Source organism: Podarcis raffonei, chromosome 15 (genome assembly GCF_027172205.1).
Source record: "Podarcis raffonei isolate rPodRaf1 chromosome 15, rPodRaf1.pri, whole genome shotgun sequence".
In the NCBI taxonomy this organism is placed as follows: Eukaryota; Metazoa; Chordata; class Lepidosauria; order Squamata; family Lacertidae; genus Podarcis; species Podarcis raffonei.
In genome coordinates this window covers 36,538,787-36,553,458 of record NC_070616.1, presented here as the reverse complement: position 1 = coordinate 36,553,458, position 14,672 = coordinate 36,538,787, and the positions used below count along the sequence as shown (strand labels likewise).

General features: G+C 42.0%; 1 protein-coding gene across 6 annotated transcripts in view; it reads left to right on the top strand.

Moving 5' to 3' along the window:
* Nucleotides 1-14,296, top strand: part of UNC5D (unc-5 netrin receptor D) — a 406,442-nt gene extending 392,146 nt beyond the window's left edge. For all 6 annotated transcript variants that reach the window (XM_053367889.1, XM_053367891.1, XM_053367890.1 and 3 more), the window contains 2 exons: nt 4,478-4,656; nt 13,732-14,296. In XM_053367889.1, the coding sequence (XP_053223864.1) occupies nt 4,478-4,656; nt 13,732-13,936 (384 nt within the window). In that variant the 3' untranslated portion in view covers nt 13,937-14,296. The remainder of the gene's footprint in view (nt 1-4,477; nt 4,657-13,731) is intronic.
* Nucleotides 14,297-14,672: the final 376 nt, after the last annotated feature.

Genomic DNA, 14,672 nt, shown 5'->3' with positions numbered 1-14,672 from the left:
TCCCAGGCGGAGGAAGCCTGGGAACGTGGGATTCGGCTCACACCAAGAGCGCCCCCCTACTCACAGGGAAACCCTTTTTGGGGGGTTCCGAAGTGACGCGGGGTGAGTGGTGCGGTGTTCGAATCGATTGCTATTTTTGCGGAGTGAAGCCGCACAGCCGTTGTCGGAGAGCGCTGACTTTTTTCTGTGGACATTCGGATTTCAAACAACAACCCGTGAGTAGTACGGAAATTGGATTTTTAAAATATTTTTAAATTCGGCACTGATCGGGGAAGGTCCAAACAGGAAGTCTGCCTCCCCTTTCTGTAAATAATCTAAAGCAAAGAACCTCCAACTAAGGTCGTGGAGAGTTTTTTTTTTTTTCTGCAAAAGACTTTAATTCTACTGATTGAGACTATAAGAAATTTTATTTGGAAGCAGGGGAGCCTGCAGGAGAAGAACTAAATGGGAATTGATGTGCCAACCCCCCCCCCCCCCCGGACCCGGGAGTGGTCCGTGAGAGCCCGTTGATGAGGAATTGAACAATTTGACAGCTGTCAAGCTAGCTGTCAATATATAATAAGAGGACCTTGTTTCTATTGTCTACATTTGCTACAAGCTTATGTTTAAAAAGAAGGAAGGACTGTTACAATCTAACGTATGGGACTTTTGGGTCTGTGCTGAGAGGAGTAAAAAGAAACTTAAATCCCCCTAGAGGGAGCTTTGGGACATTGCATTAAGAACCAGCTGAGAAACTGTTTTTTTTTTACCTTGATACGCTTAAGAATGGCAGTCGGAAAGGAAATCCAGTTTGAACTGACTAGGACATTTTTTCTCTTGGGAAAGTTGCAAGGTCAAATAGGTGTTTTGACTACAAATGTTACAACTTTGAACACAAGAGTGAGTACCAGTAATGAACTTGATAAGAACTCGGCACAGGAATTTTATTTAACTGAACAAACGGAAATCTGAGAAGGAGAATAATGTTGTCTTTGAAGAGAAGAAAGGGGGAGCTGTAACCCTGCAGATGCGAAAGGCGAGCTGCAATTTGAGGCCTGACATGATGGTAACAAGGAGAAATAAATTTTCGAAGATGGAAGCCTGGTCTGAATTGGAAAGTGAAAGATGGAGAGATCTCCTTATGTGGAGATCAGATGACCCTTGGATTATAAATCTGATTCAGGTGGAAGTTGGAGCTATGGGGACATTTGGATTTGAAAGGAGAATGAAACAAGGTTTGGAATATCCTATAGGCCTTACCTTCAAGTACGGAGGTTTGGCTGGAAGGAATGTGGATGCTGTTGGGTTGGAGCCTCCCCGAGATTTGGTTTTCAATATTAAAGGTAAAGGTAAAGGTACCCCTGCCCGTACGGGCCAGTCTTGACAGACTCTGGGGTTGTGCGCCCATCTCACTTAAGAGGCCAGGGGCCAGCGCTGTCCGGAGATACTTCCGGGTCACGTGGCCAGCGTGACAAAGCTGCATCTGGCGAGCCAGCGCAGCACACGGAAACGCCGTTTACCTTCCCACTGGTAAGCGGTCCCTATTTATCTACTTGCACTTGGGGGTGCTTTCGAACTGCTAGGTTGGCAGGCGCTGGGACCGAGCAACGGGAGCGCACCCCGCCGCGGGGATTCGAACCGCCGACCTTTCGACCGGCAAGCCCTAGGTGCTGAGGCTTTTACCCACAGCGCCTATCAAAAAGACTGGCAGAGGAGTTATGAGAGAGATTTAAGAGCCTCGGATTTGAGATCTCCGGGTTGATGGTTTTTTGAGATTGATGGATTTATGCTGGGGACTGAAACCGGGAAGGGGGTATGGGTGGAATGAAAATTGGGAACTCAAAGTGTATATAATATAAGTTGTTTTTTTGTTTTATTTTTATAAGAGTTGGGAAATTCGTGGAAGGGAATTTTTTTTTCCGACCTTAGGGAAATGTCTTAAGAATAAGTATTGATATTTAGGTTTGGATGAGAGTAAAGATTGGATAAAGTAAAAGTAAAAGTGGCTTTTAAAAATATTGTAAAATTAAGGATTTATGTGGTATTGGTAAAAAGACATAAAGGATTGTAAAAATGAATTGATGAAAGAGAGAACGTAAAGTTACAGTATTTTAAAACAAATCATTAAGATAAAAATTAGGTAGGAAGGATTTGCTGAAACAACAATTTAAATTAGAATACAAAAATGGGAGGTGTGAGGAGGTCAAGGAAATAAGTAAAGGAAGAAAGTTATGTAAAGGTTTGATTTGTTTCTTTTTCCTTTTTTAAATGTTTGTATTTTTTTCTGTCTTTTTAAAAATTTCTTTCTTTTTTCTTTCTTCTTATTGTAACTTTTAAAATCTTGAATAAATATTATTTAAAAAAAAAATAGCAGAGTCTGTAACCTGAAGGGTATGTAACCTGAAGTGTATGTAACCCGAGGTACCACTGTATTAGTGTCCCCATGTTGGAAACCTTACAATTTGTCTTCCTTGTCTCTCTCATACTAACACTGATAGCACCACTAAATGTCTGTTTCATGTTCACATCAATCCAGCATTGACAGGAGACTGTGCCCAGTGCACAAAAATTCACTGAGGGAGCAGGGCTCACTCCATGCATTCTGGCTTCCTCCTTTGCATGTTCAACAGTTCATTCAACAACAGGCTCATTGCTTCCACATATTATTGCTTGTGTTTTTACAAGCCAGGTAGCAGCAGCTTATCTTCAAAGTGCAGAGCTCCAAATCTGCTGCATATTTAATTAAAAACAATTAGAAAATAGGACGAACCTACAGCACTCCTATTACTTTGCATGGATGTCTCTTGTGATGTGCCATAAATGTTATACGGAAAGGCTTGTAGCACCATTCGCCTGAAGTATTTACATCATGCCAGCACCCAGAAGTCCCAGGCTAGAGGCATATCCTGTTTATTAATAATAATAATAATAATAATAATAATAATAATAATAATAATAATAATATAATTTATATACCACCCTATACCCGGGGGTCTCAGTGCTTTCCGAATGGAGTTTATTATCGCCTCAGTGCTCCTCAAATCTGGACATAATTTACATTGTCCACATGATGATGTCCTTAGCAAAATGCAAGGCCATACTTTTTCTTTTTAAATTACATCTGGATTTCTCCTTAAATCTGATGAGTAAAACTAATAATAATAATAATAATAATAATAATAATAATAATAATAATAAATTTTATTTATATCCCGCCCTCCCCAGCCGAAGCCGGGCTCAGGGCGGCTAACAACAATCAAAATAATCCAACGTTCTAAAAACATTTCATTATAATATTTTTTTGTGGGCTGGATCTAGACTAAATCAGTTGCACTGAAATCGTTATGACTAACTTGTTCCACTGATTTCAATGAGAATTAAGTGCAACTGAATCAGTCTGAATTCAACCCGTTATAAATATGTAACAACTACACACAAGTACACATCTTCACAAGTCATGCGATTGGCAGTGTCTAAAAAAAATCAGTTGCTAACTTTCAAAAACATTTAAATATCTACGGTATTTAAACACAGTGTCTTCTAATTCCTTGTAAGAAAAGTACGCTGTAAACATCTTTACCCTTATGTCATGCCTTGTTTGCTAAGCTGTTGTTCCTCTTTTTTTGCCAAATGAAACTCAAGTGAGGAAGCAACAGTACTATATTTTGGCATGGCACTATTATTATTATGATGATCAGCACCTATAAATTGCTTAATATTTTAAACATCTAAGCAGAGCACAATATAAAAGCAAAAGCTGTAGTATAACAAAAATTCAACTCACCTTTTTGTCCACGGTCTTTCTGACAAATAACAGCAGACCCCATTTTTGTGTTTAAATCCCCCAAATTCCTGTTTCCTTTTCAAAAATATGCGTTTAGATTACTGTTTTACTGAAACATTATCTGCTCAGCATGGCAAAAGCTTGCCAGAACAGGAAAAATTTCACCAAGTGATAAAAACTAATAGGAAGGGAAGGCAATATATTCCATAACCTGGGTGCAGCCACCAATCTGCCCTTTCTTATATCCCAACCAATTGTGCTTCCAGCAACAGGCTTTCCCCCCATCTGGTGGCCACTTTCTTTTCCTACCCAGATATCATCGCACGATAGAACAATGCCATCATATAGAATCATGCTAAGGAGATCTCTGAGAGTGTGTATTTTCTTTTCCTTAAATGGCAGCTCTTGAGATTGTTCGAAGTGCTGTTGTTGGTCAAGGTCAGCCATTCCTGAAAACCACCCAAATCACCTCCCTCAATTTTGCTGGCATTTCTACTTAGTTGTAGTGAATGTAATACATTTTCAGATTTCTCAGCACTGCTGTGACTCTACCCAGAGCCCAGTACAATGAGTGTAATGCCTGTGATTTTTCTTTAGCAAATATAACTCTTGTTTAATGGCATTAGAAAGCAAGCAACAACCCTTTCCAGTGAGCTGAACAAGCTAGACTAGTGAGAGAGCTCAACTCAACAACGGTTTTGTTTTTGTGCGTAGAATGAAAAGGAAACCATCGCATTCTTTGCACATGATGACAGTAACTTTCCTGCTCAGATGGGTCCGCAAGCCTTCAAGATTCCCTACTCCATCAGGCAAAGGATATGCGCAACTTTTGACACACCCAGCACCAAAGGCAAAGACTGGCAGATGTTAGCACAGAAAAACAGCATCAACAGGTAATCCAATGCAGTTCTGAATGGCAACCAGTCCATTGCTGTTATTGAAGCAGTGTGCTGCGACATTCCCTGCTCCCTGCCTTCTTTAATGTTCTCAGTCACTGTTGTTATATTTGCACATCAACCCGCAATTCAGACATTTCCCAATATCTTGAAAGCTGTAACATTTTAAATTATCATCAGGACACTGTTCCCAGTGTAGGGCCTGCAAGATACTTCCTTGGAGGATTTTAAGCAGAGGTTGGATGGCCATCTGTCATGGATACTTTAGCTGAAATTCCTGCACTGCAAGGGGTTGAACTAGATGACCCCTGGGTCCCTTACGACTCTATGATTCTATGATCCACCAGCGCCTTTCAGGAATTTCCACCTCCGAAAGGTTTGCCTTATGCCATCATTTGCTTCCTTTCAGAAGCATACCAACACCTGTTCCTAGAAGATTTCGAGGCTGCTGCTTGACAAAACGGTTGCTTTAAGTTTGAGATAATCCCCTTTATGTGTTTGGGTTCTTTTTGAAAAGAAAGAAAGAAAAGGAAACAAAATCTTAGGTTTTCATTCATTACATTTTTATGAGGTTACATCTTTATATTGTAAATGAATGCCAAATTTTTCATCCTGGTTACAGTTAATTGGAACTCGATAGAAAATAAATTTTTTCTCAAGAAAGCAGAAGTTAATTACACATTTGCTTGAAAAAGGCTGAGTGTCAATTCAACAGTACTGAGTTGTACAGTACATTGCATATTTTGTTATTTATTATTGTATGTGTTGATTCATTACATATGAGAGTATAATTCAATGATTGTTTTTAAGTGTGGTTGGGTATGAAGGTTCTGGCTGTTGTTGTTATTAGGTAAAACCTATATCGTGTATAGATTTATATTGTAAACCACTTTACAAACAATAACAATGGGTGTCCAAAATGCTGTAAAACAAATAATGTGCAAATTAAATGTGGCAGAGTAGAATTTATAAGAGTGTCGATATTGCATTGCAATATTCTGCCACACCTGATGATAATCATCTTAACTTACCTGAATTTGTAAGGCTTTTCTTAAAAAATGAACATATAGTGTGATTTGTGGAAAGGCCATTGCTCAGCGATAGAGCCCATGCTTTCTGTGCAGAAGTATCCAGATCCAATCCCTGACACCTCCAGAGAGGACTTGCAAAAACTCCTTCCCCAACCTTTGGTCCTAGGTGTCGTTAGACTACAACATGGGAAGGCTGATGCAGCAATACTGAGCTAAACTGGCCATTGTCTGACTCAGTGTGAGGCAGCCTCCTATTCTCTTTCTGCAAAGCTCCAAGTTTTACCTGCCTCCTTCCTCCTTCCTGCAGTAGTCCACTTTCTCTCACACTCTCTTCGGTTCCAATCCCCACTACAGCCTAAAAAGAATGGGCTGATGAGCAGGGCTGTTTTCAGCCAGAAGTCAGTTCCAGCATCTCCAATGGCAATGCCACCCAATCTCCCATGGGTGCCGTTGCCATCATAAGAGAACAAGGGAGGCATTCATGGTGAGTTCTGACGCCTCTTTTTCTAGAAACACATCACTGCCAATGAGTGAGAAAGCAATAGAAGCAGCTGCTCTTTTTGTTCACTCCCATTGCTTGACGGTTCTCTTCCTCGGCGACGTAAGGACTGAACGGAGGGCAATGGCAAGAAGAAGAGCAGCGCAGCCAGTGGGGGCTGAAATGTGGGCCGCAGTTGATGCCCAACAAAACTGATTCTCATGATTGCATCAGCAAGAATAGCCTCAACTATTCTAGCCAGTCGACCCGTGCCCTCCCCATTCCTTTCTTGATTTTATTAAAAAGAATTGGATGAAAATATATGCTTCTGTGCAAGGTGGTTTGGAAGGGTCTTGAATGTGTATCTAAATAATAATTAAAGGTAAAGGTAAAGGGACCCCTGACCGTTAGGTCCAGTCACGGATGACTCTGGGGTTGCGGCGCTCATCTCGCTTTACTGGCCGAGGGAGCCAATGTACAGCTTCCGGATCATGTGGCCAGCATGACTAACCCGCTTCTGGCAAACCAGAGCAGTACACGGAAACGCCATTTACCTTCCTGCCAGAGCGGTACCTATTTTTCTACTTGCACTTTGACATGCTTTCGAACTGCTAGGCTGGCAGGAGCAGGGACCGAGCAACGGGAGCTCACCCTGTCACGGGGATTTGAACCTCTGATTGGCAAGCCCTAGGCTCTGTGGTTTAGACCACAGTGCCACCCGCGTCCCATAAATAACGGCAATAGTATCAATTAACCTGTACAACCCATCCACAATAATAGTTTTCGTCCAAATTGATACCTTTCCCGCCCATGTGGCAGATGAAGATGATGGCAGCATACACTGACCTTGTGCCTTCTCCTTGGTGGGAATGATGCGCAGTAGCATAAGTTTGCCACTGGGGATTCTTGGATCTGTAGCCGTTGTCTCTGGCAAGAAAACTAACTGCTGTAGCTGGGTCCTGCCACCAAGCTACATTCTGTGACTTAGGGCAGGGGAAAGGGGAGGCTCCCAGGATGTCTGTAGGGTTTTGCTTGTCTTGATCCTGCACACAAACTTCCAAGAAGACTTGTTTGCCTATGGAAGTAGGTGCCTTTGCTTGGATACTGCTGGCGCTCTTGTTTGAATCTAAAACAGCCAAGTGGCACAATTTCAGTAGGGGAGAGATTACCTGGATTAGTGATGAGTGGGACCTGCAACAAAACACTACAGGGCATCCTCGCCTCTTAGCAAGAGGACTGCTGTTGAAGGGTCTTGTCCGCAGTGGCTGTCGAGAAAGTCCAGCCCTTATTGGGGGCTTAGTTGTATTTGTTGTGAAGATGCCAGCATGGTGATATACCTTCGACTTTCTCAGTAGCCCCATTGCAGGTCTATTTCCATTAGCACTCAACAGCTCATCAGTTTGGGAATGATGTCTTCCCTGAAGGCAAAATTTAAAAGGAATTGTATTTTTATCTTTTTAATCAGCAGACCTGGGAAACAAGTGGGTGCAGAGCTGAATCCAATGTCAGTCCTGCTCAGAGTAGACACATTGAAATGCATGAACCCAACTGAGTCGTGTCCTTTTAACTTCTACTCTGAATGGGACTGGGTCCAACCCACAGAACCCAACTTGCTATTCTGAATTTAAAACTTTAAAAAGGTTGAGCCGTTGAAGAAGCTGAACGCTTGTACTTCTTTCTTTTCACAAAGAAAAGGGAGAAGAGAATCTCATTAACAGGCAAGCCAAATTCTGTACCTTTTTAAACAAGTGGATCTCTTCCCAAGCTCCTATCCTGGGCATTTGTTAGACTTGTTTGGAACTAGCTGTGCCTTCTGGAACTGAAGCATGTGTGTTTTCTATTGGCTACACTAATTGCTCATGGAAGGAAGGAACAAGGCACCAGAGGCAAATTGGAGCTGGATGCTTTCTGGATGTTTGGAACAACTATCCAGCCTGCAGTCTGTTTTGTATGGATTTTGAACCAAGATATGTGGTTTTTAGAACAAGCGAGTGCAGGTGGCTGAGCTGGCTGGCTGGCTGTCTTTTTTTTTCTGGGGGTTTGTTGTCGTTGAGTTCCTTGTGTTTCCTTGCTAGGAACATTGTTCAGCTATCTATTATTAATGAAAAGACTGGAAAGGGACTACTTGGTTGCATTTCTGGCAGAGAGACTGCACACGTGAGCAGTATATTAACATTGTCTACCGTGACCGTAAATGACGCAGCACTAGAAATCACCAGAGAAACTGTGGGAGCTTCAGGTCCTCCATCTCATTGCACTGCAGATAATTCCTCTGCATTGTGTATTTCAGGGATGTCCAACCTGTGGCCTTCCATATATTGTTGGCCTTCAGCTCCCATCAGTTCTGACTCTGGGCAGTGCAGCCTGCTGTTAGAGAGGAACACAGATGTCAATTTCAGTTTCTAATTTCACTAACCTTAAGATAATTCCACCCCATTTTTGCATTGATTTGCCATTTATTTATTTTTAAAGTCTGTACAAAAAAGGTGTGTGTTTTCATGCTCATGTATCTTTCAAATATATGGAATTTTGTTCAATGTACACATTTTGGCAAGGAATTTTTTTCATAGGCTTTGCATGTTATTCTTCATTAATATATGCATTTTTGTTCACACATTTTTCTGGTTGGAGAACCACACCACTGAATTCAGAGACATGTGACTCTTGAAGGACAGTTGTGGTTTGTTTTGTTTATTGGTTGGAGAAGTGTGAATTAGGTAGGTGCACATTAAAATCTGAACCCAATGAATTCCCCTTCATCCCTAGCTGGAGTCTAGCATCATCTGGATTGCTATAGAGTACCTACTGCTGGTGTGCTTGCACATACTGTATTTTTTGCTCTATAAAACTCACTTTTTCCCTCCTAAAAAGTAAGGGGAAATGTGTGTGCGTCTTATGAAGTGAATGCAGGCTGCGCAGCTATCCCAGAAGCCGGAACAGCAAGAGGGATTGCTGCTTTCACTGCGCAGCGATCCCTCTTGCTGTTCTGGCTTCTGAGATTCAGAATATTTTTCTTCTTGTTTTCCTCCTCCAAAAACTAGGTGCGTCTTGTGGTCTGCTGTGTCATATAGAGTGAAAAATACAGTACATAGGTGCCCATTCAAGCTGTTCATGGTTTGTTTTTTAAGACACTTTGTTTTTTGTGGTCCATGGCTATGGTCATCCTGGAACTGAAGGACTGGAAAGATTTTGGGGGAAGGAATGTTGTTTCTCTTAGGCAAGTCACTAGTTTTTGCATTTTATATTTTGCAATCTGGAATGGCAATCTCAGTGATACCCAAACTATTATGCCACTTTGAACAGTCATGGCTTTCTCCCAATGAATTCTGGGAGCTGAGAGTTGTTAGGAGACCCCTGTTCCCTTCACAGAGCTATGGTTCCCTGGGTTGTTTACCAATCAATCCCTCTCCCCAGGGAACCATAGGAACTATGGGTTTTTGAAGGGGATTTTACTGAGACTTTTCATGGGCACCATAAGAGCTACGTGTGGGGAAGGGGGCAGCACACTGGTGCCTACAGGTGTCACTCTGACAACCCCTGTTATAGCCGTATCTGATGTTTGTAGGTGAGGGTGGGCACAGGGCTGAATGTGGCATGTATAGAGCCCTATCAATCATTAAAAGATCACACTAGCATTATTTCTAGAATCCTTGCAACAACCCAGTAAAGCTGGTATTATTAGCTTCCTCTTAATTGCAGATGGGGAGCAGAGACTGAGGGCCAAACAACATGTATCATGGCATCATAATTCTAACTCAGGATCTACTGGTTGTATCTCAGATGTTTAACTATAGCGACTTTCCCCATCTAGGCTAGATGGCTGAAATGAAGAAAACTAACCAAGAGCAGTCTTCTGTGTGAAAGGGCTGTGAGCTTAGTTCAGCTCTCATGCCGAAAACAAATTCCTAGGCTCAGATTGAGCTCAGAAACACCTTGCTCTCTAATTCCCAACTCTGGCTTTTGCACCTAGCTCTGGTTGGCAGATCTTGTGATTCTAGGAACAACAAAAATAACCCCAAAGTAGATCCAACATGAAGTCTGTCCAACCCTATTTTAGGCTCAGAAGAATTTACTCTAATAAGCCAATAGTCTGAACTTTGAGAACATAGCACTATTAGGACAATGTAGCTGCTGTACCAGGGACGCAGGTGGCGCTGTGGGTTAAACCACAGAGCCTAGGACTTGCCGATCAGAAGGTCGGAGGTTTGAATCCCCGCGACGGGGTGAGCTCCCGTTACTCGGTCCCTGCTCCTGCCAAACTAGCAGTTCGAAAGCACGTCAAAGTGCAAGTAGATAAATAGGTACCACTCTGGCGGGAAGGTAAACGATGTTTCTGTGTGCTGCTCTGGTTCGCCAGAAGCGGCTTAGTCATGCTGGCCACATGACCCGGAAGCTGTATTGGCTCCCTCGGCCAATAAAGCGAGATGAGCGCTGCAACCCCAGAGTCGGTCACGACTGGACCTAATGGTCAGGGGTCCCTTTACCTTTAGCTGCTGTACCAGAGGCAATGCAGCAATGTCTTGGATTGAGTGGAAAGCAAGAAAGCTTACAGTTATTTGTTTATTGATTGAGGTAAAAAGTTGCCTGAACAAGTGAAGATGTGTAGTAGTGGGTCTATCCCCCAATGTTCCCAAGAATGCAGGTGCCTCTTGGGCCTTTGTACATGAAGAGGGCTGCAGTATGAACACACTTTGAAGCCTTTGTGCAGTCAGGGATCCCAATAGGGAAGGTTCCATCTCAGCTGAGCACAAATAGAAACTAGGAACGAAAGAGAAATTTCATTCAATTTACATCTCAAGATGAACCTGTCTAATTCACACTTTCCACATCAATATGCAAACCAAAACACAGCCTTCCTTTGAAATTCACACTTCTCTGAATTTTGCCATGTAGTTCTCCAGCCAAGTAATATGTACAAAAATGCATGTATTCATGAAATAACATGCACAAATGAAGCCTGGTGGGGGAACATTGCTTTGCAAAAGTGTGCATATTAGGATAAATTTTCAAAAAAATTTCTGGTAAATATTCATAAGGACTTAAAAAATAATAATTGCAAACTGATGTGGGAAACTGAACTTAAGATTGGAAAAAATGAGAAACTGAGAGAAAGCAAAACTGACAAATTTCACTTATCCCTGTTAGAAAGTCTGTTCAGACCATCATCCTTAACAGAGAGAGGTCTGAGAGGAGCCAGGGCACTCATGTGTACGCCCTTTCTCCTCTGCACACTTGTAGCCCTCATGAGTTCAGGCAAACCTTGGAAGAATGGTGAAGAGCTCTGCAGAAGGTTGGGATCCAGTGCTGAGCCTGTACTCTGAGCAATATTTACTTATTTCAGCTCAGCACTTAGTCAGGAAGCTTAGATCTGACATTTTGCCAGGCATTATGTGGTAAAGGTTTGGATGACTTTTCGCAAAGTGCTCTGGTCCTCTCGGCTTTAGCTGGTAAACTAACTATGTCTAGCATCTAAGTTTCTGTATGTTCATATGCAAGGAAAAGTCGGCTCATATTTTCCATTTAGCATATTAACCCATCTCTTCTACTTCGTGCTGCTTCTAGGATTTAGCAAAGATACCTCATGATCAGCACCGTTGAAATGGTACTTCCAGGCCCTGAGCTGATTCACACATGCACCAACACCTAGGCATCTCACTGGTGACACACCCAGATATCTCACCACTTGGTGGTGATAAGCCACAGCTAAACACAAGAACTGCCTCCACTGAAATGTAATATGCATGAGATAACATAAGAGTGTATGAAAAAGTCTGTGGTGATAAATTTCACATAGTCAGTGTGATATGAAGCAGTGGACCCACACTTATGTGAACTGACCTCAGTCACTATCTGAGAAGTTCTTTGAGCAATTGTAGTTCCACAGAGATTTAATTCCAGAAAGCCTTACATGGATGTATTATGTATAATAAGCTGTATGTAAATATGACTATGCATATGCATGCTTGCTAGCTTGCTAGTTTTACTTGGATGATTATTCCCAGAGGAAATAACACAAGTCAATTTGTCAAAAGGCACAGTCTCTTAATAGCACAGTCTGAAAATAATATGCATTCAGAAACCAGTTTGTTCCAGCAGGTCTTGCGCAAATAAATGCCCTGAACGTTCCCATCAATCTTGTGTGCGCACTTTAGCAAAATATATAAAAAAATGGCTTATGAAGAAAGGCAACTAAAAAAAAAAATCAAGTTCCATACCAAAGCACACCAAACCTTGCATACAAACTCACAATATTTGCTTGTGCCATGGTGATTTGTTACTAAATTATGGATTATGCTTTAGAAGTCCTTGTTATTTACACTGGGATGCAGGTACCTTTGTTCATGCAAACAGCCTTGTTTATCCAGCTCTCTAAAAAGTCAATGTGTTGCTACCACTTAGCCAAAACATTCCTTTCCAAAAAAATGCACTGCTATTCCTGTGTGCCATCGTGATATTAAGCCTATTATTTAGAAGCAGAGTATTTTCGTGGAATGTGCAGCCTGTGGATTGTATCCAGTGTTCTCTGTCTGTTGATGCAAGTGCTCATGTGAGTTTTAGTCTTGTGGAACAGATGAATCTAACACAACAATTGTGCTAGTGGAAACTCGTCACTCAATGTATTGTGCAGTCTATTGTGCAACTAAAGTTGCATCCAGACACTTTATTTTGTTTCTCTGGCCCTTTCTTACTTGATCAGTTCTGCATTCGCTGTGATCTTTCACATGACATAAAAGCCACTTCTGAAGTCTAGCAGAAACTCAGTACTCATTTCTATATTAGTTGCTTCCAGAAAAGAAAAGAAAATCCTGTTAACTTGGAAAATTATTGGACAAAATCTGGGGCGGTATTCTGGCATACTGTACTTTCCTGCTATTTTCATGGTTGAATCGTGGGGAAACAGAAACAGGCATGCACATAATGATGGTGACATGTCCAATGACGTCCACTGTTGCATCATACCACACCCATTGGTGTGAATGAAATTTAGTGTGACATGTGGCTTATTGATTTAAAAAAAACCCTCACAGTTCCATAATGCAACAGGTAGCTCAGTCAGTAGAGCATGAGACTTTTAATCTCAAGGTCAGGGGTTTGAGCCCCACCAATGATCTACGGCAGACGTCCAGTGATCTAACGGTAGATCACAATCTACCTGTTGGACATGCCTGAACTAGATGACCCTCGTGGTCCCTCCAAGTCTACATTTCTATGATTCTATGCCGTGTAACAGGAACATTAAAAACTGGGACAGGCATGCTAGCATTATAACCTGGAAAACATTTGGAGTAAGCCCCACGTCTGAATGTACCCAAAGTTACCTGCTTATGCATTCTCTTGTTCAACAATGTTCTCCTGGCACAAGACATTTCAGCAGTGGAACAGTTAAGAGAACTTAACTTAGTGCTGCATTGGCTGCAACCTTAAAAGTAGTTAGATTCAAAAGTTCCTCCCTACTTTTCCCAGAAATCTCCTGAGTTTTGCAAGCAATCCTACCAAGTATCTGTGAGGGGGGCAGTCATCATCCTGAACCCTAACCCCTTTGTTTTTGCCTCTCTCATTTAGGAATTTGTCTTACTTTGCTACCCAGCGCAGCCCATCTGCTGTTATTTTGGACTTGTGGGAAGCCAGGCATCAGCACGATGGCGATTTAGACTCTCTAGCCTGTGCACTGGAAGAGATAGGAAGGACACAGCCCAAAAACTCTAATCTAACAGAAACTCAAATCGAGGAGTCCAACTTCAGCTACAGCAGACAAAATGGACTTTAGTCATCACTTTCGAAGAACTGATAGCCAGCTTGGACTTTGTAACTGAGGGAATTCCTGTGAGCCGGAAGAAACCATGTGCTACAATCACACATCCTTCCCATGATTCATTGGCTCTCTCCTTCACGCCATCAAACCAATTTGCATCTGGAGGAACAGAAGAAGCTGGCAAGCCATAAAGAAGACCCAGGCCCCTTTACACAACTGTTGCTGTAAGAGGGTGGGGAAAACAATCTCCCAATGAAGATTAAAGATTAAATCACAATGAAGATTAAATTTGATACTTAAGTGCAGAAAATGAGTACGATCTTTTGGCTACCACAACCAAGAGAGGAAAAGATTAAAATTATGGAATATTTAAAAGACGCCTGGATTTTTCTAAATCTTAGACGTCTCTGTGTTTTGGTTTGCTCAGTTGTTTCTTCTCTACGTGTTTTGTGGCTTTCTTGTTTAGTTTTCAACTAAAGCCAAGCAGCGTGGGCACTCACTGAGACAATGGCCATTTAGGGGGCTCAGGTAAGATGGAGCTGGTGCCACAATCACCACTAGAAAGAGGGGGGGAGGACAGAAAACAATGAATTGCTAGAAGTTGGTATCTGCCTTGGGTACAAAAACTATGTGTGATTAACCTGCTTTTTAAGAAAGTGGTTGGGTGCATTAATATTAGGATGTGCACTGACTGCAAGATTTGGTTTGGGCTGCAATTTGGCACTTTGGAAAGCAGCTTACCTTGGTTGGA